This window comes from Thermobia domestica, chromosome 13 (genome assembly GCF_964235325.1).
Source record: "Thermobia domestica chromosome 13, izTheDome1.hap1.1, whole genome shotgun sequence".
Lineage (NCBI taxonomy): Eukaryota > Metazoa > Arthropoda > Insecta > Zygentoma > Lepismatidae > Thermobia > Thermobia domestica.
In genome coordinates, this window is record NC_137466.1 from 175,763,878 (window position 1) to 175,790,675 (window position 26,798).

General features: G+C 34.7%; 1 protein-coding gene across 1 annotated transcript in view; it reads right to left on the minus strand.

Moving 5' to 3' along the window:
• Positions 1-3,649: 3,649 nt before the first annotated feature.
• Positions 3,650-26,798, minus strand: part of LOC145668780 (activating signal cointegrator 1 complex subunit 2) — a 57,375-nt gene continuing 34,226 nt past the window's right edge. Inside the window, exons 8-15 of the mRNA XM_081736944.1 lie at positions 26,259-26,411; positions 23,125-23,260; positions 21,795-21,941; positions 21,308-21,427; positions 18,754-18,863; positions 8,124-8,327; positions 6,060-6,265; positions 3,650-4,086 (exon numbers count right to left, since the gene is read on the minus strand). Coding sequence (XP_081593070.1) covers positions 3,947-4,086; positions 6,060-6,265; positions 8,124-8,327; positions 18,754-18,863; positions 21,308-21,427; positions 21,795-21,941; positions 23,125-23,260; positions 26,259-26,411 — 1,216 coding nt within the window. The 3' untranslated portion in view covers positions 3,650-3,946. The remainder of the gene's footprint in view (positions 4,087-6,059; positions 6,266-8,123; positions 8,328-18,753; positions 18,864-21,307; positions 21,428-21,794; positions 21,942-23,124; positions 23,261-26,258; positions 26,412-26,798) is intronic.

The following is a 26,798-nucleotide window of genomic DNA, read 5'->3' on the forward strand; positions in this document are numbered from 1 at the left end:
TCACGTACTAATAGTAAAATGTCATCGGCATAACGATAATATCTAATATACTTAAATGTATCCTCTTTTAAAATAGACGTTTCTCTCTGATTTAAAACTATGTTGGACAGTATTGTAGATAGTGTTTTCCCCATTGCTAGACCGTCATTCTGGGAAAAGTTATGGGTTTCAAATTGAAATATTGGTTATTAAACAGATCTGAAGCAGTTGTAATAGAAAATGAGTTTCGTAGGTAGGTGTACCAGTTTGCAATAACCAAGATCGTGTGCTATTGATAGTAAGTTCCAACGGTATGGGCGGATCCTTTACAGCGTCTATGGATGCAAGCAAAATATCATTAGCATTTACAAGTGATGATAACTGATGTTAACATCAAGACAATTTTTTACAACATATTTGAAACCACTGTTGTACTGATGAAAGTTTTTTGTGTAGCCATTTGGATAGTAAGCTGCATGGCTGAAACCTGATATGATCGGACGAAGGCTAATGTCAGGCTTTGCACTTTTGGAAGGGCATAAATAATGAGGCAAGGTGCATGTATTTTTATCTTTTTTTTCAGAGTCAGTCAACAGTCAATTATCGACTGGACCGTTTTTATAAACCTGTAGCAATGGACTGCGCGAATGTGGAACAAAATTACATTTCTCAGCTATTTTTAAAATGCCGAAGCGTATCTCTGTTTTGACATAATTACATGTTGGGTTCCTTCGTCAGCCTTTAGACACCAAATTTCATGTTTGTTAAGAAATTTTCTAAATTCTATAATAAGCCCTTGTACATAACCTGATTTTTAATATGGACCTATTTTTCTGTGTGAATATAAGAATGAGTTGATATTCGTTAACATTCATTTCTAATAGACTACACAGAATTAATATCGGGTACAAGGTCAACAGCTTTTTCAACGGAACAGATTATCTTTTCTAATGGAATGGAAAGCAGAAGATAGCTGAATTTTAAGCCTAATCTAAAAATCTGATAAAATTTCTTCGGAATGTCAATATCAGTAAGATTAACGAACTGGATTTAGGATTTAGATTTCTGGGCTTTCGGCATCTATGGCTATTTATCCCGTCACGTTTGAGGGATGACGTCCCTCGACGAGTACACTATCCAGGGAAAGGGAAGGAAGGAAGTGGCCTGGGACCTATGAGTTAGGTTCCACCCTGGAAAACCTCATTCCGGGTAGCTGTCTGAAAAAAGCGTTTTACAGTTTTTCGACCTAGTGCCCCCACCGGGAATCGAACCCGGGACCGCTCGCACCGAAAGCGAGAGAGTTAGCGACTACGCTACACGGGGCCACTGGGATTAACAAACAATTCTACGGGAAGGCCTGAGTCTGGTTTTGTCGGTTTGCGTTTATTAGTAACAAGAACACCACCCAAATGAGTGATTTTTCTTTCCAGGTGTGCAAATTTAATTTTGTACTTCATTCGTAACGAAGAATGCAGTCTGTTTTGTAAAATCTATACGTATAACGGATCAGTATGAAAGGTTAAGGACAACCACATCTGATAGCACTATTAAGCCTGTTTACTAAAAAATATTTTAATCTAATTATCTGATTTAGTGTTGTACTCTAAATTTAAGGTTATCGGAATTAAATTATTTACCCATCTTTTGCTGGTGAATATGTTTAGCAAGTTCCTTTTTAGAAAGCTTAGAACAAACATTTGAACTGATTTCGACATTAAGGAAATTTACTCCTCAGCTAAACTTCGTCCAAAATCTAATTTATCTCTTGGATGTTTTGCGGGAGACGCATTTTAGGTAAAAAGTCTTCAAATTCTAAATTTTACGATCCTAAGTCATGTTTTCGAAGTTCTCGTGTCATATTTTTTCTCACACTCGACTCTAGCCATAGGAACTAAATACGCGGTTCTGATTGGTTGAAGTTATACGTTTCTCGCCACGTAGCATACATATAGCAGAAATCAAACGTGCTGCTGTCGGTTCTCGTGGCCTAGTATTCTAGCACAACGGATTAGTGATAATAATCGCTTTTGGCGTGGGTTCAAACTCCGCCCAAGGAAAGTTATTTTTTTTTTTTTTTTTTTTTTAATTTTCATTAAAATAAGATGAAAATAATAATCAAAAAAGTGAATTAGTTACGTTATGCGTGCAGTTTTGCTATACGAATCTGTAGTAGTAGTAATGGGAACGGGTTAGAAGCCCCGCAGGACTCGTTTTGTTCCACCTTGACCCCCATGATATAAATTTAGAAGCTTAAAACAGATTGTATTTTCTATTTTCCATTCTTCTAAATTGTAAATCCAGAGAGATTACGTTAGAACTGAACTCATCGCAAATCATTTCGATCCAGTTAGAACAACCAAATTGCTGTTTAGTGGCTATTGCGGAATCATCATCAGATATAACTGAAGAGTCTCTATATTGCCCTTCAGCTACGAAGGAGGAAATTCAGGACTTTGTCTTGAAAACGACGGATCTTAATTTGGACTGGCAGAATAAATTATTTTCTTCATTAGTGAAGTATCGTTCTCTCTTCACAGAAAATTCAAGAGTCATGGAAGTTCCTCTGTAGTCTGTCTCTGTTATTCCACCATACGTCTATTGGGGCATGTTACTCCACCAACTGAATAACTACACCACGCTGATTACCAGTACCACTATACGGGTTACATTTGCAAGAAAAGATGGTGATTATTTATTACTAAATTTACTTTCACTGATTACTTTGTTGTAAAAACTGTATCTTATTTCAACTATCAAATGCCGGAATTTATTCAAATAAAACCATACTTACTCTTAGAAACTTGATTTAAGCATTTCAAGAGAAAATATCCCGGCTTACTCTGTTTACTCTTAGTTGGATGATTCTGAAAAGCAATTGCTTTATAATGGAGTTTAATACCTATCATTTTATAGCTCATCAGAAATCGAATTTGGAATCGTGCACGCCAATGCTAAACGTGTGTACCAATCAGCTACACCGAAAGCACATCTTAACATGAATACATTTTGCAAATAATAATAATAATAATAATAATAATAATAATAATAATAATAATAATAATAATAATAATAATAATAATAATAATAATAATAATAATAATAATACACTCCAAGTAATTGCTTTTAACTTTCTAAGTCGTGACTTCCCACACACACACTTTTAAAATTCCAAAAAGATATGATTCGGCAACACTCAGTTTGCAGTGTTTGTAGACATCAACGTCATACATCCCTGGGGCAGCTTGTTATTTTATACAGCTTCACCAACAGATTTGAGTATATGGTTTTCGAAGAGGAAGATATATATCAAATTTTCTTAAACAAAAATGTAAGCCTGTAAACAGAGATTATGCTCAAATTTTGAAAATTTTTATATTTTTAATTTTTTTTTTTCAAATACTGAAAGAAGTGATTTCAGCGTTTTATAACTATTTTCATCAAATACACTTTCACTTTTATTTATTTAATAAGAAGTTTGTTAGAGCTGAACTCTATGTTGTGAGAACAAAATAATAAGACAGTTTAGCTCGTATTTTTACAAAGTATAATAAAAAAATTTAGCAAAATATGATTTATTTCCATTTTCCTAACAAAGAAGCTAGCAAAACTTAAAAACAATATATATGTATGTACGTCTACAAGGTAATAATGCTTCATTCAAATTACACACTTTCTAATAAACGTAAATAATTTATTTTCTTTCTTTCCTCACAAAATAAACATTTCGCAGGTTTCTTCCGTTTCTCTCATTGTATACTTCGTTATATCAAATGCAGAACGTATAATATATATTTGTTTCACCAAGTACAGCCGTCTTTTCGCAAAATACACGGCACTTTTCGATTTAGTCAGTCTCTTTAACACAGGCTATACGAACGTTTACCGTTCCCCATCCTTTTCCACTTCTATCTGTGGACGTATTTCTTGAGTATACTTCCCTTCACTTTCAGTTCGGTGTGATCTTTCGCTACGATGGTATCATTCCTTGCGCTCGCTTTCTATTGTAAAATGTTTTGCGACCGTGGTTGGCTCGTGAAGACTTCTGGGCTTCTTTCCGTTGTCGGTTGATCTGTACATTCTTCTCTTGGCCCTGGCCTTTTGGTTTTCCTGTTGGAAGATACAAAACTGTCATAAGAATTGATCAGGCATAATTAAATTCCACACTTATTTTTATACTATGGCTCACCTTACATTAGGCTGTTTGATTGCCTCAAAATGACTGGCCAAAAATAGCAGAGATAATGTAACCTACATTGCATTACAGAGCAAAAAAATTTGTTATGAAGATCATTTCAAAATCGTTTGCAAGTTTACATGCAATAGATGTCAGTAACTTGTATACTTTTATCTTCATGGTTATTCCCATGTGAACAACCATCTTGAAAATTTCTTCAAAAATTGGCTGGAGTTAACCTAATCTAGTCACGCGTTTTTCACGTTCAAGAAACTAGGTGTTTCTATGAACTGGATGCGCAATGATAGATGTTAGATACAGAGGAAACCAAGATCTACGATAATGCTACAGACCTGAGTTTGATCCCTTAGATCATTAGAGAAATTCTAACAAATTTCGACACACTGAATGCAACTAATTAATTTTACCATCCTTCTATATAGACTTGATATTTTTCAGTTAATATTCACAAATATCTTATTCTCGACCTCCCGCTCTTTCTTTCATACTGAAAATGAAATTTCCAGTTCTAAGATAATACCCTGTAGGCTAAAGAAGACTGTAATAATGATGGTGGAATACGGATATTAGAGGAAACTCTGAATGTCCCCTAACTCCTCCAGAATGGCGTTGTTCATATTATATGGGAATTAATCAGTGATTCTTTTACCACCGATCTCTGTGATTTTCTCCTTTTTTATAATTACTGTGTATTACATTATATATATATATATATATATATATATATATATATATATATATATATATATATATATATATATATATAAAATTCGCCTGCTTATTTCAAGAGTGGCATAACTCAAAAATCGCCCTTATTCACTTATGGGCAGAAAATGAAAGCTAATCTTGATGTATATCTCTGGTAAAAATTTCACAGATGTGCTTCCAAAACTGGGCGCTAGAGAGCACTTTGTGTCGTTTTTGCGTCCATTTGTTTTCATTGCGTTTCGAAACTTCCAAACGCTTCTTCTGAAAAGTTAGGAATTTTGAGTTATGTCACTCTTATAATAAAAAGGTGATATATATGCAAACATTGTGCACTGTTTTCTTAAAGAATGCATACATATATAAACACTATGAAGAGTGTGGGTTTCTTGAAGTCTATAAATTCTCATCAAATACGAAAAGTAAATGTAATAATAATAATAATAATAATAATAATAATAATAATAATAATAATAATAATAATAATAATAATAATAATAATAATAATAATAATAATAATAAAGGAGCTTCTATCCTATCGCAACTCTCCTCTTTCCCTGAAAACAACTAAAAAATATTTGGGATTTGTTTTGTGGCTGCTTTTATGCATATTACCTCATAGATACACTTTACGTATCATATTGCTTTGACAGTCACTGTAAACTTTAAAAGTCAAGGTAAGTTATCTGATACATCATTAAAAAGATCACGGGAAAAACAAAACTTGTGCGGCATCGTTTACGAAATGCCTATCATTTAACTATGTAGTGCTTGCATAATCAGATAAAACGTTCAATATTATAAGTCATTAACGGGCGGGCATAAAAAGAATGAAATGAGATAGGAAAATGTCACAAAATGTATCGAATAGAGCGTTCTCCTTGCCACACAGCCAATCAAGGGCTTCTGGGAGGTCACTTGAAAATTTAATTGAAAAGTATGCAACCTGACACATCACTGAAAAGATAAAAAGATAATGGAGAATAAACCAGTTCTGCAGGAAAAACAATAATAATAATTATTTAAAACCCGACATAAATAAATCTCGAATAATGCAGTTTTGCTTAGCGCAGAAGCATTTTCGAACCAACTAACCGTATTACGCTATATATATATATATATATGTCTAGCAGTTCATATAGGTACTCAAGAAACTGAAAAAGCTATCACATTAACTTACCAGCAACATCTTTCGGTGGGAAATTGGGTCTCCGTCTGTTTTGTGACTCCCACTTCTGTTGCCTTCTTTGTTCCGCTCTTTCGCGAAGAACGGCTGGGTTTTGTACAAATTCATCTTTCGGCTTCGAGTCTTCCGTTCTCTCTTCTTCTTCCTCTTCGTCTTCAGCACTCTCCTCCTCTTTTTCCGCAACATCACGTTCTTTGTTCCTGCAATATCAGACATAAAACTAGTAAAACCAGACAGAACGGTTCAGGAATTCTCTCTCAATATACGGTACTGCATTAACTGATTTCTTTATTTTGCTGTACTGTCTTACAAATGAATTTAATATAATGTCTAAGTCAATTCCGTAAATTACTGAACAATTTACATATAAAAAATCATCAATCGAATTTACAGTGTGTTTGAAAACAACACCGACAATGTTTGGGAGGTAATTCCTAACACCAAAATAAGACAAAAGGTATAGACAAACCTGAGTGTAGAAATGTTTCCTATCGGCGCAATGACCAGCCGAAAATTTGTTTCGAAAAAATGTAAAACCAGCCATAACTCGAGAAGAAAATGTCTGGTTAAAGGGAATGTATGTAATTTTTAGTCATAGATTCCATTAATGCACAAATTGGATATGGTGCAGGAACGGCGCAAGAGTGACCCGAAAGAAACTATAGAATTCCTTGGGTATTTTATCAAAAATTGATCAAGGAAAATAAGTGACATTCAAGTACAATGTTTTAATGAGCAATATCATTGTATAGGATGGACACAAAGTCCCGTCATTCCCTTAAGTATAAAATAAACTATTTAAACTGTAATTATATAAACTGTGAACGGAATTATAGTGTATTTCTTTCATATTTCAGGTATAAACAACGACTGATACAAGTGACTATCCACTGAAGAACGCATCGTCACAAGCACTTTGGTTCACGAGAGGACCAGAACAAGGAAAACGTTGGAGCAGGTGCGTATGGATTTCCAGATAAAATTGGACGAGAGCCATTTCTAAAGAGAACACTTCTGCATTGGGAATAGAAATTGTTTTCTACCGGTTAAGGATAAACCACAAAGTGGCAGACCATCAACAAGAGAGGAACAATGCAAAAAAACTCGCAAGTTAGTGGAAAGGTCACCAACTCGCAAACGGTCCCGGAACTTGGTATACCCTGGTCAACTCTACGCAAACCTATGAAACATGACTCAATTATAACCATATCGACCGAAATTTCAAGAATTGGCTGAAAATCATTTAAACGAAGGAAGGAAATATGTAACGCACTCTGCAGGTGTCTGACACGTGGAACGTGGAAAAGATATTTTCAGTGATGAATGTGCCACATACCAAAGTTTCCGAGCAAGAAATGTTGTCTTCTGGTCACAGGTAAACCATTATTTCTATGAGGAGACTTAGAAGAACTCTCCCCATGTCACAATATGGACTGGTGTGGACAGCAAATTTAAGGTTCAGATTTTTTTGATGAACCTGTTAATCAACACCGATATCTTGACATGCTAAGAAGCTGGTTCATTTCCCTTCTGGAAAGCCAAGGGGACATGTTGGTTTCAACAAGATGAAGCACCTCTTCATTTTGCCACTCGAGAATATTTCAATGAGGTGTTTTCACGACACTGGATTGGCCACGAATTGCCTTCATTATCTGCTTCACTTGACCGAACCTCTCGAAGTCCAGATTCACGACCTGTGACAATTCACTCTGGAGATTCATCAAGAATATTGTTGAAGCACAGTGTTATGCTACCATACATAAATTGAAAGAAACTGTGAGACTTGCTTTCAGACTAGTTACTCCAGCAATGCTGAGAAGAATGTCCTACAGAACCTGGCAACGTATTATTTTGTGTTCAGAGCACGATGGAACCAAACTGATCTGTTAGACATTTAGACATTAAAGCAACAGGTATTTGTCACACATAAAACTCAATCAATAACGTGAACATCTATAGTAATAATTAAGGTTTGCATAGTTCGAATATTTAATACTTCAAAGGGGGTGAGGAATCTTATCCCGAAACTTACTGTCTCGCTTCGTTATTGCATCTTACCTGCGGAAGAGCTGTTCTTCGCTAGGTTCCGTAACACATACGCCAATATCTTCATATGTGTCATCGAGTTCATCATCATATTCCCATTTATCATACATGCTGCCATCAGTATCTATGATGCCAAACCGTGAATACATATCCCTAAACTCTTCTAATCCTGACTTGTCATTTAACAAATCCGTCATTGTTTTATGCTTCGGTTTCCTAGAATGAAAAATTATTTCACTGCAATGCAACCAGAAATATCACTGAAATACAATATATATTCAGAACCATTTCAGCTATTATATATGAAGGACTGATTTGGATAAGGGACTTCGTACCATTTTCTTAAAAATTCATTTTTTTCCCATTTATTTGTATAGTGAATAATGACTATGATGAATTCACATTTAGATACAGCTTATCACAGAATACAACATGATGATATAAACTTATATTCACATAAACCAATCACGTGGTTCGGATTCCACGTTAATCAGTAGGTCCATGTCTCATATAGCCTCGCTGCTGAACGGGTCGTTAAACTCAAAATGAACTCAACTCACATAGACCTAGTAAGAACAAAATCTGTAAAAGATGGAACAAAAACTAAAGAAATTGATTATTTTAATAAAACTCTCCTATAATATTTCAAATTTTTCATATGAGTCCTTATTAAAATCAACCCTTCACATACCCTTATTGATTCATTGATTGCGGTTTCACAACTCATTTCAACACTATGACTATGTAAAACGTGTAGATCCAATTTAATAAGGGATCCGAATTACTGAAATCGAATCCGTGACTCCAATATTAAATGGGAGAATATTAACCATTTAGCCATGACATACTGAAATAATTAGTGGATAGACTAAAGACAGTTTTCTTGGAAGTTCATGAATCAGAAAACTGTTTCGAAGGAGATCGGCTAATCTAGTTAAGTAACTATCACTAGTAAATTAAGAAGCAAACCTTCCTGAAATTACACAAGAAAATATAATGGAGTTTAGATAATCACTCCTTTTTAGAGACTAAGGTTAAATACTGCGCTAACGCCAAAATGCTATACACCATAAAACTCGAAGATAACGAGAAATATTGGTGCAACGAAGAGACAGGGACTCGCAAATACCTTATACATTCAATGTAAATTATTTAATAGAAAACGTCTGGAACTTCTAAAACCATCAACTTTTGGTTGATTTTTATTTTAGCGCCCCTTTCAGCAGCGAGGCTATATGTGACATGAACCTACAGCTTAACGTGGAATCTGAACGATGAGCTCCCGCCGGGAATCAAATCCGGGTCTCCCACGCCAAAGGCGCGTACGTTAAAGGCTTGGCCACGAGAGAGTTTTGCATCAATTTTTGAATATGGAACATATAGCATGAAAAAAATTCTAGCCTCTAATAAATGGGAAATTGTACATCTGACATTTTTAAAAATGAATGGCTTGTATTCCACTAGAAAGAAAGAGACGAGTATTTTTATTAACATTATCCTTAAACGTTATATCTAATGTTAAAATAATCCAATTTAATTGATTTCAATTTTATCCTTTTCAAAAATGTTTATTTTAGTAAAGAAATATTTTGGTTCATCACAAAGGTTTTTATCATAGTCGATTATACGAAACCCGTAAGTTTACAAGGAAAAACATGAAGGACAATACTAGAACATAGGCGAATTAGATTATTAAGTCTAAACTTATAAATAATTAAAGTATCTATTGAAGCTTTTTTGGCGACTTATTGTGAACAGTACAACGAGATACTTTGTATAAATTGATAATTACTTGTATTTTTGGGCAGAAAGTGCTTCTACATAAGCACTATACCAGATATAATGTTAATTTAATAATAACAAAAGAAGAATGTTTTTAATATATGTAAGAAACATACATTATAGTATAATTAGTTGCTATGTTGTTGTTGATAGATACCTAACAAACATGTACGATTGCAATACAGTCTATGTACATATTCGTTCAAAGAGAATCAACGAATAAAATTGTTTAAAACGTATCATCGTTTTGTAATTTCAATATAAAAGGTGAGAATACTAGTAAATGTAATCACGGAAGATATTTTAATGTGTAAACAAATACTACCACTCAAGATCTACTTATATTATTAGCCGAACCAGGTTGATGACTACCTTTGGTGAGTCGTTGTAAAAATTTTGGTTTACCTCACCCGGGACCTCTTGTAAATTCATATCCCGAAGTAAAGTAAGGGTGAATTTACTTCTGTACTAAGGTTAATGACTACAAACTTGACAAGACTTAGAAGTGGTAGAATAATCACAAGAAAAATGAACGGTGAGGCAATGGAGAAAGGAACCAGTGATAGTGATAACGGTGAACGAAGTGTAGTACCAGGAATGACATTAGAAGATCGAATTTTATTAGTCTTACAGCGGCAAGAACAAAGCCGAAAAGACGATATGGAAGCCATGAAGCAGGAATTAAAACAGACGATGGAGCAGAAGTCCGAGGAATCCAACAGACAATATGAAGAATTAAAGCAGACGATGGAGCAGAAGTCCGAGGAATCCAACAAACAATATGAGGAATTAAGTAGACGAATGGAGCAGAAGTCAGAAGAGACGAAACAATTTATTATTCAGGCAATGAATGACATCACCTCGCAGTTTGATGAAAAGTTAAAAAGAATATCTGAGGATTGCCAGGATAATCAAAACCATCTAATCCAAGAAGTCAGTGGTGTAAAAAGGGATTTGGAAGTAATAGAATCTTCTGTACAGCAACAAAAGATACAGGTCACGGATAACTCCAACCAGATACGTGTGAATACACAGTTGATAGCTACCTTACAAGAGAAAATCAGGACACTACAGATTAAGGACAACACATACCACAACAACATGGATAATGATCGTGTAGAATTCCCTTGTTCACAAGAGATGACTTCGCCTTCACCCGTAACTGATGAGGACATTATTTTGGAAGAAATTCATCCGAGGAGTACAGACGGGCGGAAAAAAGATGGTGCAACTACACATCACGCCATAGGTAGGAATTGTCACTCAACAAGAACACGGAATGATAAAAGGAAGGTAAAGTTAAGCGTAAAGATGAGTGAAATACGTGCTATGAGTAAGTTCAGTGGTAAATGTAATGAGAATGCTACTTCTTTCCTAGAAAAATTTCAGGACGAGTGCAATATAATGTGTATAGATAGATCACAATATATGAAACTAATCCCTCATTTATTACTCCCACCATGTTCTTTATGGTTTAAAGCAGTACGAGATCACGTTAGTACGTATGAGGAATTCAAAGCAGCGCTAATCGCAAATTACGAAAATGACTTTTTGCTTGCAAATAGAGATGCCACGATTAGAAACCAACATTTCAATCCTCGTTTGCACAAATCTATTGTCGAGTTTGTTGTAAATACATACAACGAATTAAAAGTCGTAAATCCATTGCAATCGGAATCTAGAATCATAGCATCAATTCGAAATTTGTTACCGTTTAAGTTACAACAGATCCTGTTTTCTACCCAGTGTATGAGTTTTAACCATTTATTAATGCTTGTTCAATGTTATGAAACTCAATACCATGCTCTGAATCAACAAGCAGGAATAGGCAAAAGTAAAAATAATTCAGATCATTTTGTACCTGTTCGGAATCTAAATATCCGTAGTGTGAACGATACGGAACACAACCTAAACCGAGTAAATTCAAGCAATCAGAACGAGCAAAATAGGCAGAGCTATGTAGGGAATCCGCCTAACCTAATTAGTCGTGGCAATCCTTATGTAAGACCATATACCCAAAATAGGTTCAGAAATAGACGAAATACATGGCGAAATTCCAGGAATACAGTAAACTACGTGGATAGACGTAATCGGGGGTTAAGAGATGGCACTTCGCATCAAAATCCAGATATTGATGCAATTCCTGTACAGAACAGTAATACGGGACATAATCATGATTGTGATGTACAATGTACTTTATTGGAACCATACACGAGTATGAATTTAAACTAATTGCAGCTGATGTGGTAGGGGTTAAACCCATATCAGCTATAGATTCTCATGAACATTTATCTTCAAATTTATGCGATAACGTCAAACTCATGTCAGCTATTGATTCTTATGAACATTTATCTTCCAACTTACATGTTCATGTTAATGATGAAAACGACCTTTTACATGACGTATCTGTAAATAATTATTCGGAAATAGCAGTTAATAGATGTCAGTACCAATTTATGCCTGTAGTAAATCGTTATTGGTCCAAAGATGATACTGTCAATGATGGTTTTGATGTTGAAGAAAATTTTGTATTTTTAAAATCATACAGTACAGCTAAAATACCTGTCAAAATCAATGGGTTAAACACAGAAGCTTTACTTGACACAGGAGCAAACGCCTCTTTATTATCATATTCGCTATGGAAAGCAATTACTAGCAATTATTCGAATCCTAAGTTACAAAAGGCTGAGAATCTTATTATAGTTGATTTTACCGGTAAACATAAAAAGAGAGTAGCTGGAATTACTCGTGTGACAATAGCTATTCAAGGTTTTGAAATATCAATCCCTATTCTAGTAATAAAGGAACTGAATGAAAAATTAATTATGGGTTTAGATTTATTATCTCAATTGCGTGTCATGCTCGATTTTAGAAACCAAACGTTGACTATACCTGGCATACCTCAGGAAATCGTTCAGAAACTGCTTCCAAAATTAGATGATATTGCTTGTCAATATAATAATGTTCCTTATGTATTGAATAATGTTTCTGTTAGTTCAGAAAGTGGTAAATTAAATGATCAACGAACGAAAGACACACAAAATTTGATGGATTCAAAAGACGATGTATTGTTTTCTGAGCGTGTTAAGTCACTCGAAAGTAGTCTTGATTTTACAGATAATACAGTAAAAGCTGACTTTAAGGATATCCTATACAAACATAAAAATGTCTTTTCAGAACGTCCTGGGCGTTGCAAGGATTTTGTTTATTCTTTTAAGGTTAAAACAGACAAACCCATTGTAACCAAGCCTTATATAATTCCATATAGATACAGGGAAAATGTACATAACGGTTCTGATTTGATTTTCCCTGTGGAACGACATTTTGATGTCAAGTTAGAAGATTCAACAATCGTAGATTCTTCCAATTTAGTGAATATGGTAAAAATCCGAAGACATAACAAATTTTTGAAACGTAATTCTCAAGTAGAGTCTTTGCAAGAAGGAAAATATCGGATCAAGGTCAATGACTTAGTTTTTGTTAAACAACATCCACAAAGTAATATGTTGTTAAAGAAGATTTACAAATTTTGTGACATTTTCTCAGGTCCTTATTTATGTTTTAAGGAAATAAACCCTAAAGTTTTTGAATTGTTGAACGCTAAAACGGGTACGTCAATTGGACTTCGTAATATAGATGAGTTGAAGGTTTGGAAACCTACCCAGTATACAAAAGAAAAATGGATGCGTCTAGTGAAAAAGTTAGTCGCGCCTGACATTCTTGCTCAAATACATAAGAATGAAGGAGACTAAGAAAAAAAAATAAAAAATAAAAGGGTATCTTCTGTTTGTGTAGAAATAGATTTATTTTCTTCCTTTTGTTCGCTCGAACGTAGGTTGCGTTTAATTCTTGATTTTTATTCAATTTAATTTTCTTTGATTTTCATTAACCAACGATAATTTTCCAATGATTTTAATTCTTTCTTATTAATGTGAAGGATTATAATTTAATTCATGATTGATTAAACACAAAAATTGTTTACATTATATTAATTTGTGTTGAAACTTTATTGTCAAAAATAAGTGTTAATGGAATAAAAGATTTAGTATAAATGTATTCATGTAAAGGAAACTAAATAATGTTATATATACATACGAGGGTCGATCAAAATGTATAGGACATAATTAATGGAATATTGTTCTTATGAAGGGACCAGTGGTTCTTAAATATAAAAACCAAGCTCCCTTGTAACTTTTATATTCAGTCCCATCGTCGGGCGACATTTTTATACAACGAGATACTTTGTATAAATTGATAATTACTTGCATTTTTGGGCAGAAAGTGCTTCTACATAAGCACTATACCAGATATAATGTTAATTTAATAATAACAAAAGAAGAATGTTTTTAATATATGTAAGAAACATACATTATAGTATAATTAGTTGCTATGTTGTTGTTGATAGATACCTAACAAACATGTACGATTGCAATACAGTCTATGTACATATTCGTTCAAAGAGAATCAACGAATAAAATTGTTTAAAACGTATCATCGTTTTGTAATTTCAATATAAAAGGTGAGAATACTAGTAAATGTAATCACGGAAGATATTTTAATGTGTAAACAAATACTACCACTCAAGATCTACTTATATTATTAGCCGAACCAGGTTGATGACTACCTTTGGTGAGTCGTTGTAACAGGTCTTCTCGGGCTAGCAGCCAGGTAAATACTGTTATATCTTGCGACGTTTCGAGGGCTGACATCGTCCTCATCTTCAGGCGAATATGATGGTGCAATAGAGTGTATGGAATATATATATACTTTATGTATGTGTGATTGGACTCTTCTGATTGGTGGTTGAAATGGCGGGATATGATTGGTGTCCATGTTTGACTCAGTTGGAATCCTGTTTCTGTTAAGGTTTGTTTTTCTTGTGTGATTGCAACAGCTTCTTTTATCCTTCTGTCCCAAACTCTTCAGCATTTTGGTATTATTTTGGTATCTGTGAATAAAATCTTGTGTTTGTTGCTATGTTCAGCCAGTCCGGATTTTTCTGGTTGGTTTAGTCTGATGTAACTGCTGTGTTCTTTGCATCTGGCTTCAATGGTTCGTCCCATTTGTTCAATATATAACTTACCACATTGCGGTAAGCTCCAGGAGTTCGGGGGCCCAGGTCGTCTTTGGTTGGTCGTATTCAGTTTTTTTTTTTTTTTTTTTAAATTTTTGCTGGAGGTTTGTGTATTGTCCTGATGTTGTACCTGGCGAATAGTCTGCTGAGCTTTCCAGAAGTGTTCCCGGTGTATGAGAGGCAGATTGTGTTCTTCCGTTCTTCATTCATAGTTCCTTCTGTACTTTTGTCCTTGTTGTTAGTGTCCTTCGTTCTGGTTCTTTTCAGGGCCATATTTATATCTCTCAATGAGTATGCATTCTGAAACATGGTGGTGCGAAGGTGATTAAGTTCCTCTGTTAAACAATCCTTGTCGGAGATGGAGAATGCTCCAAGGTGTTGAGAACTCCAAGCCGTTGAGCTTTGTGATGGAAACTGTTTGCGTTCAGATACAAATCTCTACGTGTTGGTTTCCTGTATACCCTATGGCCTAGGCTGCCATCCGGTCGTCTGTATATCATGATGTCAAGAAATAGTAGACGTCCTTCTTGTTCAACTTCCATCGTGAATTTAATATTCGGATGCTGGTTATTGAGATGTTGCAGGAATTCCTGTAAGGAGTTGCGCCCATGTGGCCAGATGGTGAAGGTGTCATCAACATATCTATAGAAATATGTGGGTGCAAGTGGTGCTTTCTTCAGTGTTTCATGTTTAAAGTGCTCTATATAAAAATTGGCTACTGCAGGTAAGAGTGGAGAACCCATGAAGGTTCTCATTATAAATATTTACTTCTCAATGAGGTATTGAAGAATATAATTTATAATTTTCTTCAACTTAAGGTGATAGCTATTACTATAAAAAAAATCAACAGACTCATCATCACAAAAAGCGAAATCTAGTCACTGAATTTTATCCATCCAACTCAACACTGTTTGATTTCCCACTATTACCCACTTCTTTACATTTATTATCTTGGTGTACCATACCGTCCCACTCTGAACGTTTTCCCCATTAGAACTCTCGTGTAAAGAACTATCATTTCACGTATTTTTTTTTTATTATTCTCTCGAAATACTGACCATATTATGAATAGTTTTTTTTTTTCTACTTTGGAAATACGATCAAAAATACTATTTTTGAGATGATCCTCATTACTAAGTAATATCTCTGCATGTTAATTCTCACGTTACAAAATTTGAGAATATTGTTTAATAATGTTCAACAACACAGACTATTTTAGGCACTAGGATATATTTAAATTCTATATACAGGGTGGCCCATTTTAATCTTTCCACGAAGATATCTCGAGAACGTTTGAACGTAAATGAACCAAACAAAAACTCAAAGAGAAAATGTTATGGGGCACATCGAACGATGTTATCGTAGTGCCCACAGGACCGCCCTTCATTGGGGCCCACTTTAAAATTTTAAATGGAAACATGGGGCAAGTGATACATCGTTCGATAAATCTTTAAAAACTTAACAGCGTTGTGGTAAAAGATTTTTCATATGGGCTACCGTATTCAAAATGGCCGCCAAGACATGTGCATGTATCAGATAAAACGTTCAGTACCATTAATATGAAAACAGTTGAAAATAAATGAACCAAACAAAAACTCAAATAGGAAATGTTATGGGGCACATCGAATGATGATATTGTGGTTCCCCCCAGGGCCGCCCTTCATGAGGGCCCAGGGTCCAACTTTAAAATTTTAAATAGAAACATGGGGCGATTGATATCTCGTTTGATAGATTTTTAAAAACTAAACAGTGTTGTGGCAAAAGATTTTTCATATGGGTCACCATATTCAAAATGGCTACCAAGACATGGTGCTTGTACCAGATAAAGCGTCCAGTAACTACTAATATGAAAACGGTTGAACATAAATGAACCGAACAAAAACTGAAATAAGAAATGCCATGAGATACATTGAGTGATATTGTCACGATGTCCCCCAGGGCCGACCTTCATGGGGGCTCAAAGCTCAACTTCAAAATTTTAAATGGAAATATGGGGCGAGTGATACCTGCATCATTCTCGAGTTATGGAATGGTAAATACCCTCTATGATTTCCTATACAAGTTTTATTCTGTTCATTTATCTCCAACCGTTTTCATATTAGTGGTACTGGACGTTTTATCTGATACAAGCACAACGTCTTGGCGGCTATTTTCAATATGGTGACCCATATGAAAAATATTTTACAACAACGCTGTTTAGTTTTGAAAGATCTATCGAACGAGGTATCACACGCCCCATGTTTCCATTTAAAATTTTAAAGTTGGGCTCTGGGTTCCCATGAAGGGCGACCCTGGGAGGCACCACAACAACACCATTCGATGTGCTCCGTGGCATTTCCTATTAGAGTTTTTGTTTGGTTCATTTATGTTCAACCGTTTCTGAGATATTTCCGTGAAAAGATTACAATGGGTCACTCTGTATATATATTAAAGCTCTCTGAAAAATTGGACTTACATATACATTATAATGAAAACAACTTTAAGAACAGTTCTATGAAAAAAAAATACAAAATATCCAAACACCGTAACAAGTAATAAAAAATCATATTGAGACGTCCTCGAAATACTGAGGAAGCTGCGCCACACAGAAAATATACGGAAGATTCAAAGGTTCCGACGCGTACGGCGGAGAAGAACCGCACCCCTAATCATAACTTCGTTTGTTGTGTTTACATCTTTCTTTAGTATTTTGCTAATGTGTGAGAAATTACCTACCATAATTTAAAGGTTGTTTAGTCAATACTGTATGCGTATTCAACATATGGTTAAGTACCACAGCTTCATGAAAAAGAGTATTACAGGACAAGTAACCATGAAAAGGATTGGAACATTAGGACACTTCGTGCTTCCCTGAATGAAGAGTTTCCAAATCACTACACGAGTTGTTGTACTTCAACATTCTATCCTCATGTCTCTCAGGATGTCAAGACCTTATTACACTCGTCAATTATCTGTCGGGAAATATCAAACAGACAAAAATGTTTCGTTCCACGTTACCGAAAGGAATGGAGACATTTTGCTTATAAGGAATACGATAATACATATGTACTCTTAGACGAATCACTGGACCAATGACTGTCAGGAATACAGTGACTTATATCCTATCTCGTATCTTTAATGCTTGCACTTATATATTGGGTGTTCTAAAAATGGCGTCCACGGACCACAGAACACGGCCAAAATAAAGCGAAAATGTAATATGATGGTTTGCCCTGCAGGGTCTCCTTCAGCCGCTATGAAGAATAAAAATTTCACAATGTGGCAACTTTGCAGATTAACTTGAAGCCATTAACATTACTCTACGGATACAACAAGTAGTTAAATCGATTGCTATGCTAGAAAGTGATACTAGTGTCAATCAATATTGACTTTAGCTGCCATCTGGAAAGAATTGATGTAACTATTTGATAGATTGGTAGATCTCATCTGTGGTTTTTTTTATTTGCCACATAGTGCAATTTGAGTCTCCAGACGAGGACTCGTAAGGTATGCAAAAATATCTATTTTTTGCTTTATTTTGACTTGTAGAATAATGTTCTGTGGTCCGTGGGCACCATTTTTAGAACATGCGATATATGTTAACAAACAACATCCAAAAAAGCATTTTAAAGCATCTACCAATTCTTTTCAAACGCTCTTCTTCATTCACTCATATCCACAGAATAAAACTTACATCCTACCTTTGAGTCTTCTGAATGTATCAATATCATCGCAACCCACGATATTAAAACCCTTTACACATTCACTCACAGAACATTTACTTACACTGGCAGAACATTTACTTACTTCTTTCCTTTGTGTATTCTGGATGTATCAATATCATCGCGACTCATGATATCAAATTCATCACCATCGAACACGTTCAGTCTTGGTGGAATGTATCCATTTTCTAGTTCCTAAAATCACAGAAAAAATATTTTGAAGTGTGACTATTTTACATATACAGATCCTAACCAATTTAATGGAAATATCTGCAAAAAGTACAATCTACTACATGAATATGGCATTAAACTACTTATTGCCCTCAGAATAATTCTGATAATGAGACGTAGAATGAAGTCATAGAGGTCGCAAATGGTAGAAAGTGGAATACTATTCTAATTCGCGTGCAGTGTAACATTACTCAGTTCCATGAGAGAGGATGGGGGCGGAAACCCAAGAGGGATTCGTGTTTCCAAAACTGATCACAGATGTTTAATTATGGTCAGGTTTGGGGATTAGGACGCCAGGGCAGGTGTTTAACTTTATCTCAACGTTCCTCAAACCACGCTGCAAGAGCTCCAGTTGTGAATGGGTGCATTATCACCCTGAAATACAGCATCTCTCTTCGGAACAAATATCAGGACCTTACGTTCCCCTAAAATGGCGACCTAACCACGGGCAGTGACGCGATCGGTAAGATCAAGCACGAGACTCACTGAAAACTAGGATATTGTGTCCCTCAAGGCAACAAAGCAGTTGCCAAGTTTCACAGTTGGGCGAAAATATTGCGGATCTGTGGGTTTGCAATAAGGTGAATAATGACTCATCCGACCATATCACACGTTTCCAGTTATCGGAAGTCCATGCTGCACATTCGCGGCACCATTGGCATCGTGCTAAAGCGTGATATTACATCAGCAGTTTCATCTGCACAATCCAACCTTGTATATGTATGTCATGTAACTCGCGGAGGATTGTGATTGTCGGCACAGGTTGTTCCAGTTCCTCTGTCACTTGCACCTCAAATGTACAACAGTTCTAAGTGACAATTCCCTTTAAGGCTCGGCAGGTCCTGTCAATGAGGGTTTTTATTCTAAGAATTAACCCCTTGCGTTCCAGTAAGATCCATGTGGATATCATGAAAATGTATCCTTTTATTAAAGGTCGTATTAATCCTGGAGATGATGAAATATTTTAGTGGATGCAAGGCACGAGTTAATTCTACTATTTCTTCTTAGGTGACAGCACTCTACTGACAGAAAAGAAAAAATGTTTTGTTTCAGTAGATGGCAGACCTAAGGGAGCCATTATTATTATTATTATTATTATTATTATTATTATTATTATTTGACGATAAACAATTGGCAACTTCGATATCGTATTTTAAGATCGGAAAAAAGAAACAAACAAAAAAAAAAAAAAAAAAAAAAAACTTTGTCTTTGATCTCCGATCAGAGGTCAACCTGAAGCAGCATAAAATCCCTTCAGAATCAAAATTTCAATTTTTCAGTCCAAATGTTCCACAATGCTTTTTTTTTTTTTTAAATCAGTAATGTGAATGCCATCCTCGCGCTTGCACAATAACTATGTCCTATATAACGGTCCAGACTGTCTTTTAACAGTAAATAAACCTGGTATTACAGCACGCACATAGGAAAATGACAACTGGAATGCAAGGGGTTAAGAATAAATTGATTTTAAAACCTTTATTATTATTATTTATAATACTTTTCTGTTCTTCACCGAGGCCATCATCACCTTCCACACCGTCCCTTGTGAGACACCCAACACACTTGCAACTTTCGTCACGCTTGCACTATAAAATGGAGGGCTAGCAATTTTTCCCCTTTTAAATCAGAGAGGTCAACTATTTTACACTCAGTTCACTGCACACTGCCGTTCAAATGCTCCTCAAGTAGACGTAGTTTGCTCTAACACACCACTACCAATACCCTAGCGCTTCGGTCGCCGTCTAACTGTTGTCTACCCAGACATTTGACGTGTTCCCATTAAATTATTATTTAATTAAAGTATTCATACATCACATTACCAATAGAATAACAGAACTTATTATAGGATGCGGAAATTAATTATACTTATTTGTTTTGTTCTGTGAAGATAAAAACGTAGAACTTTGTTATTACCTTCAAATGTTTTTATTGACTTAAGCATTTTAGAATAAAGAAACGATATTCGAAAACAGAAGAAAATCAGAAGAAATCATATTCCATTTACATTTTTACTTTCTAATTTTGACTTATTTTTGAAGTTTTCTTAATTTCGTCTACACCCTGAGGATGCGCCGCTTTTCTGTTTGAGAAGCTTCGATGAAACAAGAATACTTTTACGGAACAAAACAGATTAGTGTCATTATAAAGATCAAATTTGCCTATTGAAGTAAAGCGTACACAATGAGAGTAACTTACAAATTTAAAATTAAGCTAACACAGTATAATCTTTCTTACTCTCGACTTTAATATTCGTTCATTTTTCTTCCGCTTTAAATCCAATCACTACTACCAAGTACTCTAATTTTCTTATTTTAAAGTAAAAATTTCAATTCAATTTATTACACAAGCACGTCAGTAGTGTCTTAAAAGTGGTGTCTTAAAATTGATAAACTAAGTACAGTTATTACCTTTTCCTTTTTGGTCCTCGGCATGTTTCTGTCCAATGAATTTAACTTTTCTGGTAGTGTACTTTCCAAAATGGCGTTTATTACGCTCTCTCCTTGATAATTATAGTATTCTAAGCATTGCTATAAAAGAGAACAAATAAGGACGATTCAAAACACAAATATTAAGTCTGTTACACAATGATACAACTAAATATGGCTAAATCAAAATCCTGTCTCCAATTTCTGTTAAGGCTGTATCCCGCCTCACGTTCTATTCTATTGTTATTTTTTCTTTTAAGAAAAAGGGCATATAAAAGACTTCTTAAAAACAAGAGCACCTCTTTCTTTCTGTGTAGCCATCTTAATGGTGTTTTCTTTATGTCAGCACGAAATAAGACACTTTGCTGGATTAAGTAAAGCAAAAATAAACACACTATACATGTCATCTACAAGTAATGTTAACAACTGTTAATATTTCATTTTAAATATGGAACTGTTAATTTAGTACCTCTATAAAGCCATCTCCCAACTCCGGAAATATATCCTTCACTTCCGTGATAAGAGATTCCAAATGGATTCCAGTAACTTTGGCACTTGCGGCGGCTCCTTCGGTATCATATTCATCTTCAGGTTGCGGCTTCGAAGAGTTTGTATTCTGTTTCGAAATAAAAATATTTAAGATGAAAGGAATGCACTCGAACGATCTATGTACAAACTTGGTTACTTTTGTTTTAATTGTTTTATATTTTTGTTTCTATATAGTTTTTCATTAAATATGGGGGATACTGTTTACCATTTTCAAAATGAACAATTTAAGTATTTATTTTAACATCCTGAGATTAAACAAACAAATTAACCGAATGAAACAGTTAACACCAAAATTATCGGAATAATAAACAACCCTACAAGTTTTACCTTCTCGCTATTATCTATAAAATATTGTCAATCACAATCTAGTACATCAACATTCTACTCTTACAAGTAAGTTTCGCCCGTATTAAAAGACTACGTAACTTCACACTACCAGAGCACTTGACTTTAGGCGTTTTGGAACTCAATAATGCCACGTTCTATGACAAAAATCTCTCCAACGTTTGTCGAATATCCCTCATATTGAAAGAAATATATATATATATATATATATATATATATATATATATATATATATATATATATATATATCCGTGTGTTCAGTGTAAAGGGGAAAAAATGACATCATATTTAATACTGGTGATGACTTTAGGAGGAGGCCAGGAGTCATATTCCCGATTGTGCTCAATGTGGATTACTAGTATTTTTGCAGTACTACTTTTACCTCCCTTGTATTTAAAGTCTTCCTTGGTTGTGGACTAAAATACTTTCTACCAATATGCAACCAAAAAATTGGAATTCAGGTATCTTTGCTGGCGTGGAGAAAAACAGAGACAGACAGAAGAAGTTGAGGTGGCGATTTCTCTTTTCGAAGTGATTGATGATATGTTAAACACTACTTTGACTCCTTTACACTGATTCCTTCAAATTCTGCTACACAAGACTAGGTACTTCTAAGAAATTCTGCGTAATATGTGAAATTCCCCTAAAATATGACCAAACATGTGCTTTTATATCACTTTGGGCCCAAATATAATCTGCAACTAAAATATGGCTCGAATATGCATTCATGTGACAAATAAAACCCACATTTTCGTGTTGATAATGTCGCAAATGTGTTTATATTTAATTAGACGTGTATCAAAAATGTCATGTCATGAAAATCTACTTATAACAAATACGAAAAAAAAAAAAAAAAAAAAAAGCAGCAACCTGCTCAATCATTTTAAAAATATTTATAATCTTACCTTAAGCTGTAGTGCTTCTATGCTTGAGGAACTGGGTTTATTTTGCTTTCTATGGATCTTTGGTTTATGCGTATCATTTAAATCATTATAATATGACAATACTGCTTGAAGGATGAACTCACATTTTTCGGTGTATCTAACGAGGATTAAGGAAAACATTAGTGAAAGGTTACTTCCGAAGAAAATGGTCACAGGTGTCACATGATATACAAGTCATATTACAAAATCGGGCAAAAAAGCCACTGGACACACACGCCACTGGTTACAGGCCAAGACCAATAGTACAGACACTGGGGGCACATTTGCGCAGTGGCAACACACATACCGTACCTATTAGTTTTTAAGTCTTTCTAATCATTGGGAAGTATTCTGTGATTGAGGTTTTATTATTAGACTAGTAAAAGTGAAGGGGAGGGACCAGTTTACATTAGCATTTCCACTTGGTGTCGTTCCGCTGCATAAAGAAATGCATTTGTATTAGCTGGTCACTTAACGACAGAACGAAACTGGAGGGCAAGCACTATAGTGCGGGAGTGCATCAATAAAAGAAGCCGCATTGGCCACAATTGGTATTTGCAATGTGTCTGCGTAGGAATACGATTTAGCAATACTAATTTAAACGTGGCTCAATGTAGGAAGTTGCTAACAAGCTTTTATGACATTTTTAGATTTCTATAGAACAGTGAGTTGTTGTTATACGGAGGCACCCGAATTCTATATTTATACAGCACTGTAGGAGTAAACATGATGAGTCGCTAATAGAATAAATCTTTCTACGGTATTAGATTATTTCTGCAAAGAAACAATAGCACTCTGGCAATACTGAATATATGTGTCTCCCCTTTTCGTCTATGACTGCAGCGCCAATGGCTAGTGGCTTATCTGACCAACTTAGAACTCTATTGCGTGATGTGGCAGCTATACGCGTAACCGAGCGTGGATCTAGCTTCCGACTTCTTGTGATAGGTGTGGCTGCAGCAGTGACCGATGATGCCTATGACCAATGGCTTTTATGACCGATTTTGTGATGTGGCGCCTGTGACCTAGACTCATTTCTGAATGTCTTTTTGGTTTGTGTTATTTTGTACAAATAACGATGAATGAGCATGATTCTCATGAGTGTAAATTCTGTCCATAGGTATTCTGACTTTTCCAGATTATTATTCACAAATTCCTCCCTCTCTCTGTTTTGGCATTAAATTATTATATCTACTTGCACACTGAAACTGACAAATCCTTTTAAATACTATGATCCTTAACTAATGGTAAAAGTCCACATTTAACAACTGCTTAAAATTACCATGTTCCAATTTACTATTACAGGACTTTGACATATATACGTACAATCATAACAAAGCCTAGAGTAATTTCAATTTTATATACCCAACTTTTAAACTTCTGATTTTATTTTTTATTTATTTTTACACAAATGCTCTAAAGTATTTTCTAAGTCGTAATAAAATTAACTTTAACACTAGAAATACATAAGTGAACAATTTCATGGATTTTCTTAGTGCAAAAATAGACCTATAATATATAGGGTGGTCCAAAAGTAGGTATTAAGTACTGTACTGATCAGCTCATTGCATTTTATATAATTTCTTATTTTTATCCATCAGATAGACTTAGTTTCTTTATTATTTGTTCTTAATGTGTTTTTACTTATATCTTAAGCTCGGAAGAGCTGAAGCAAATAAATCATAAACTAGAATGTTATGCTTGATCAATGCAGGGGTGTATTCCTACTTTTGAGTGACCCTGTATTTTCTGAGTAGATATTTCAAATATTCAAGTTGCAAGATTCGTCACTTCTTTTATAAACATTTATTAAAAAGCAATGTTTGCTGTAAGAAAACAAAGTAACTAAATAAATAAAAGCTACATCTTTGGGTACGGATGAAACTACACCGTCACTTTTGCAGTTTATTAATTTTTCATGTAATTTCCTAACTGTAGATATTCCAAGATTGTAGAAATTATTGGCATTAGTATATATGTATGATTTTAGTATGTAAGGTACGTAAGATTTCGCCTAACAAAAGAACAATAGCAAAGTTAAAAAAAAATAGCAAAGTTACAGCGTAGAGAGGGGAGGAATTATTCGGCAGCACATGTTAATGCTTGTCACATCAAGCCATGTCAACTATCTTCAAATATTATGTGCTCACGTGAGGACAAGCCAGTGGACAATGTTTCTATTATGTTCGAAAATTTTATTTCATGCACTAATAAAACTATTGCTGGAATCTAGAAAGTGGTCCTGTACTCCAGTCTTTTGGAGGCAAGATGGAACAACTTGCATGGTGGTCTAGGCATCCACTAACTGCACTGGATTCAAAAGCTGGCGCCGTCATTTGTTCTTTAGTACAAATCATAATCGTAATTTTCTGACTCGAGCACTCGCCCTTGTTCAAAAAGTTGCATTGTTGCTTTCCTTACAAGATTAACGCCCTCTTTCACAACCGAGGCTAAATAAGCTGTAGGTTTATAGCTTAATATGCGATGTGAAACAAGGCAATTACTGGAATCAAACCTGAATCTTCAGTAAAAAAAAAAGTCGGAAATACTTATAGTTTAGCTTTTGTTATGAAAAGTACGTTGTGCACAACTTTATTAAACTACATACTGAATTTCACAAGTTTCCATACGTTGCCGATATTCAATCAGTTCGCAAAAAGAAGAGGAGCCAACAAACTATCGAACCTACAGGAATGATTCAGTGTTTTCAAGAATTGTGTTCAGGGACTCCTGAAAACTTCCTACCATATATTTTTTTAAAATATCATAATGTTATGCTCCAAGGATAGGGATCCATCACAAAGCCACTTGACGCGAGCTGACATAGAATCAGGAACCCACACACTAAAGGAGGGTGGATCCGGCTCTGACCACCAATAATAATAATAATAATAATTAGTGAACAATCGCGGCTCTGACTTCCAATCATTAGTTTTCAATTTTAAGAGATTTATAACTAGAGTAAATATACCTGTACGTAACAAGGAATTATTATTATTATTATTATTATTATTATTATTATTATTAATACCAATACCCCTAGATGCTATATTTGAATTCTGCACACTCAATATTACTTTTGTTTTCCTTACTTTGTTGTTAAGATCAAAGGATACAAATCAGAATATAGTTGACTGATCAAGTCAAAATCCACTTCTACAGGATATTTGGAATGATAATCACAGATAAAAGTCTTCTCCGATAAACAATCACCAAGCAGCGTCAAATAATCATCCACTTCTTTGCTGTGGCCTTCCGAGCTTTCATTTCTGAGAAACAAAATGGGAAATAAACAATTCTTAAGACTACACTATCACTTAAACTTTTATATAACTTTGTATATAAATAAATAAATTAATAATAATAAAACTTGGGGAAACAATAACCAAGAATATTTATACACATTGTTTAATTTGGTTATCTATGCTAATTACAAAAAAAAGTAACTTACTGAGTATGGCTTAGACTAAGCTACCGAAATAAAATTTAAACCTGGAACTTAAGAGCTACTCATCTTGCTTTTCTGTATACTGTCAAGGCTTAGTTCATAAAGTCATATTAAACGTTGCATTCTCGCTGACTGGGGAGAGCACTTTCAAGACTGATACGAAAAATGGATTTTAATGGGAATAGAATGGATGGAAATTTATTACATA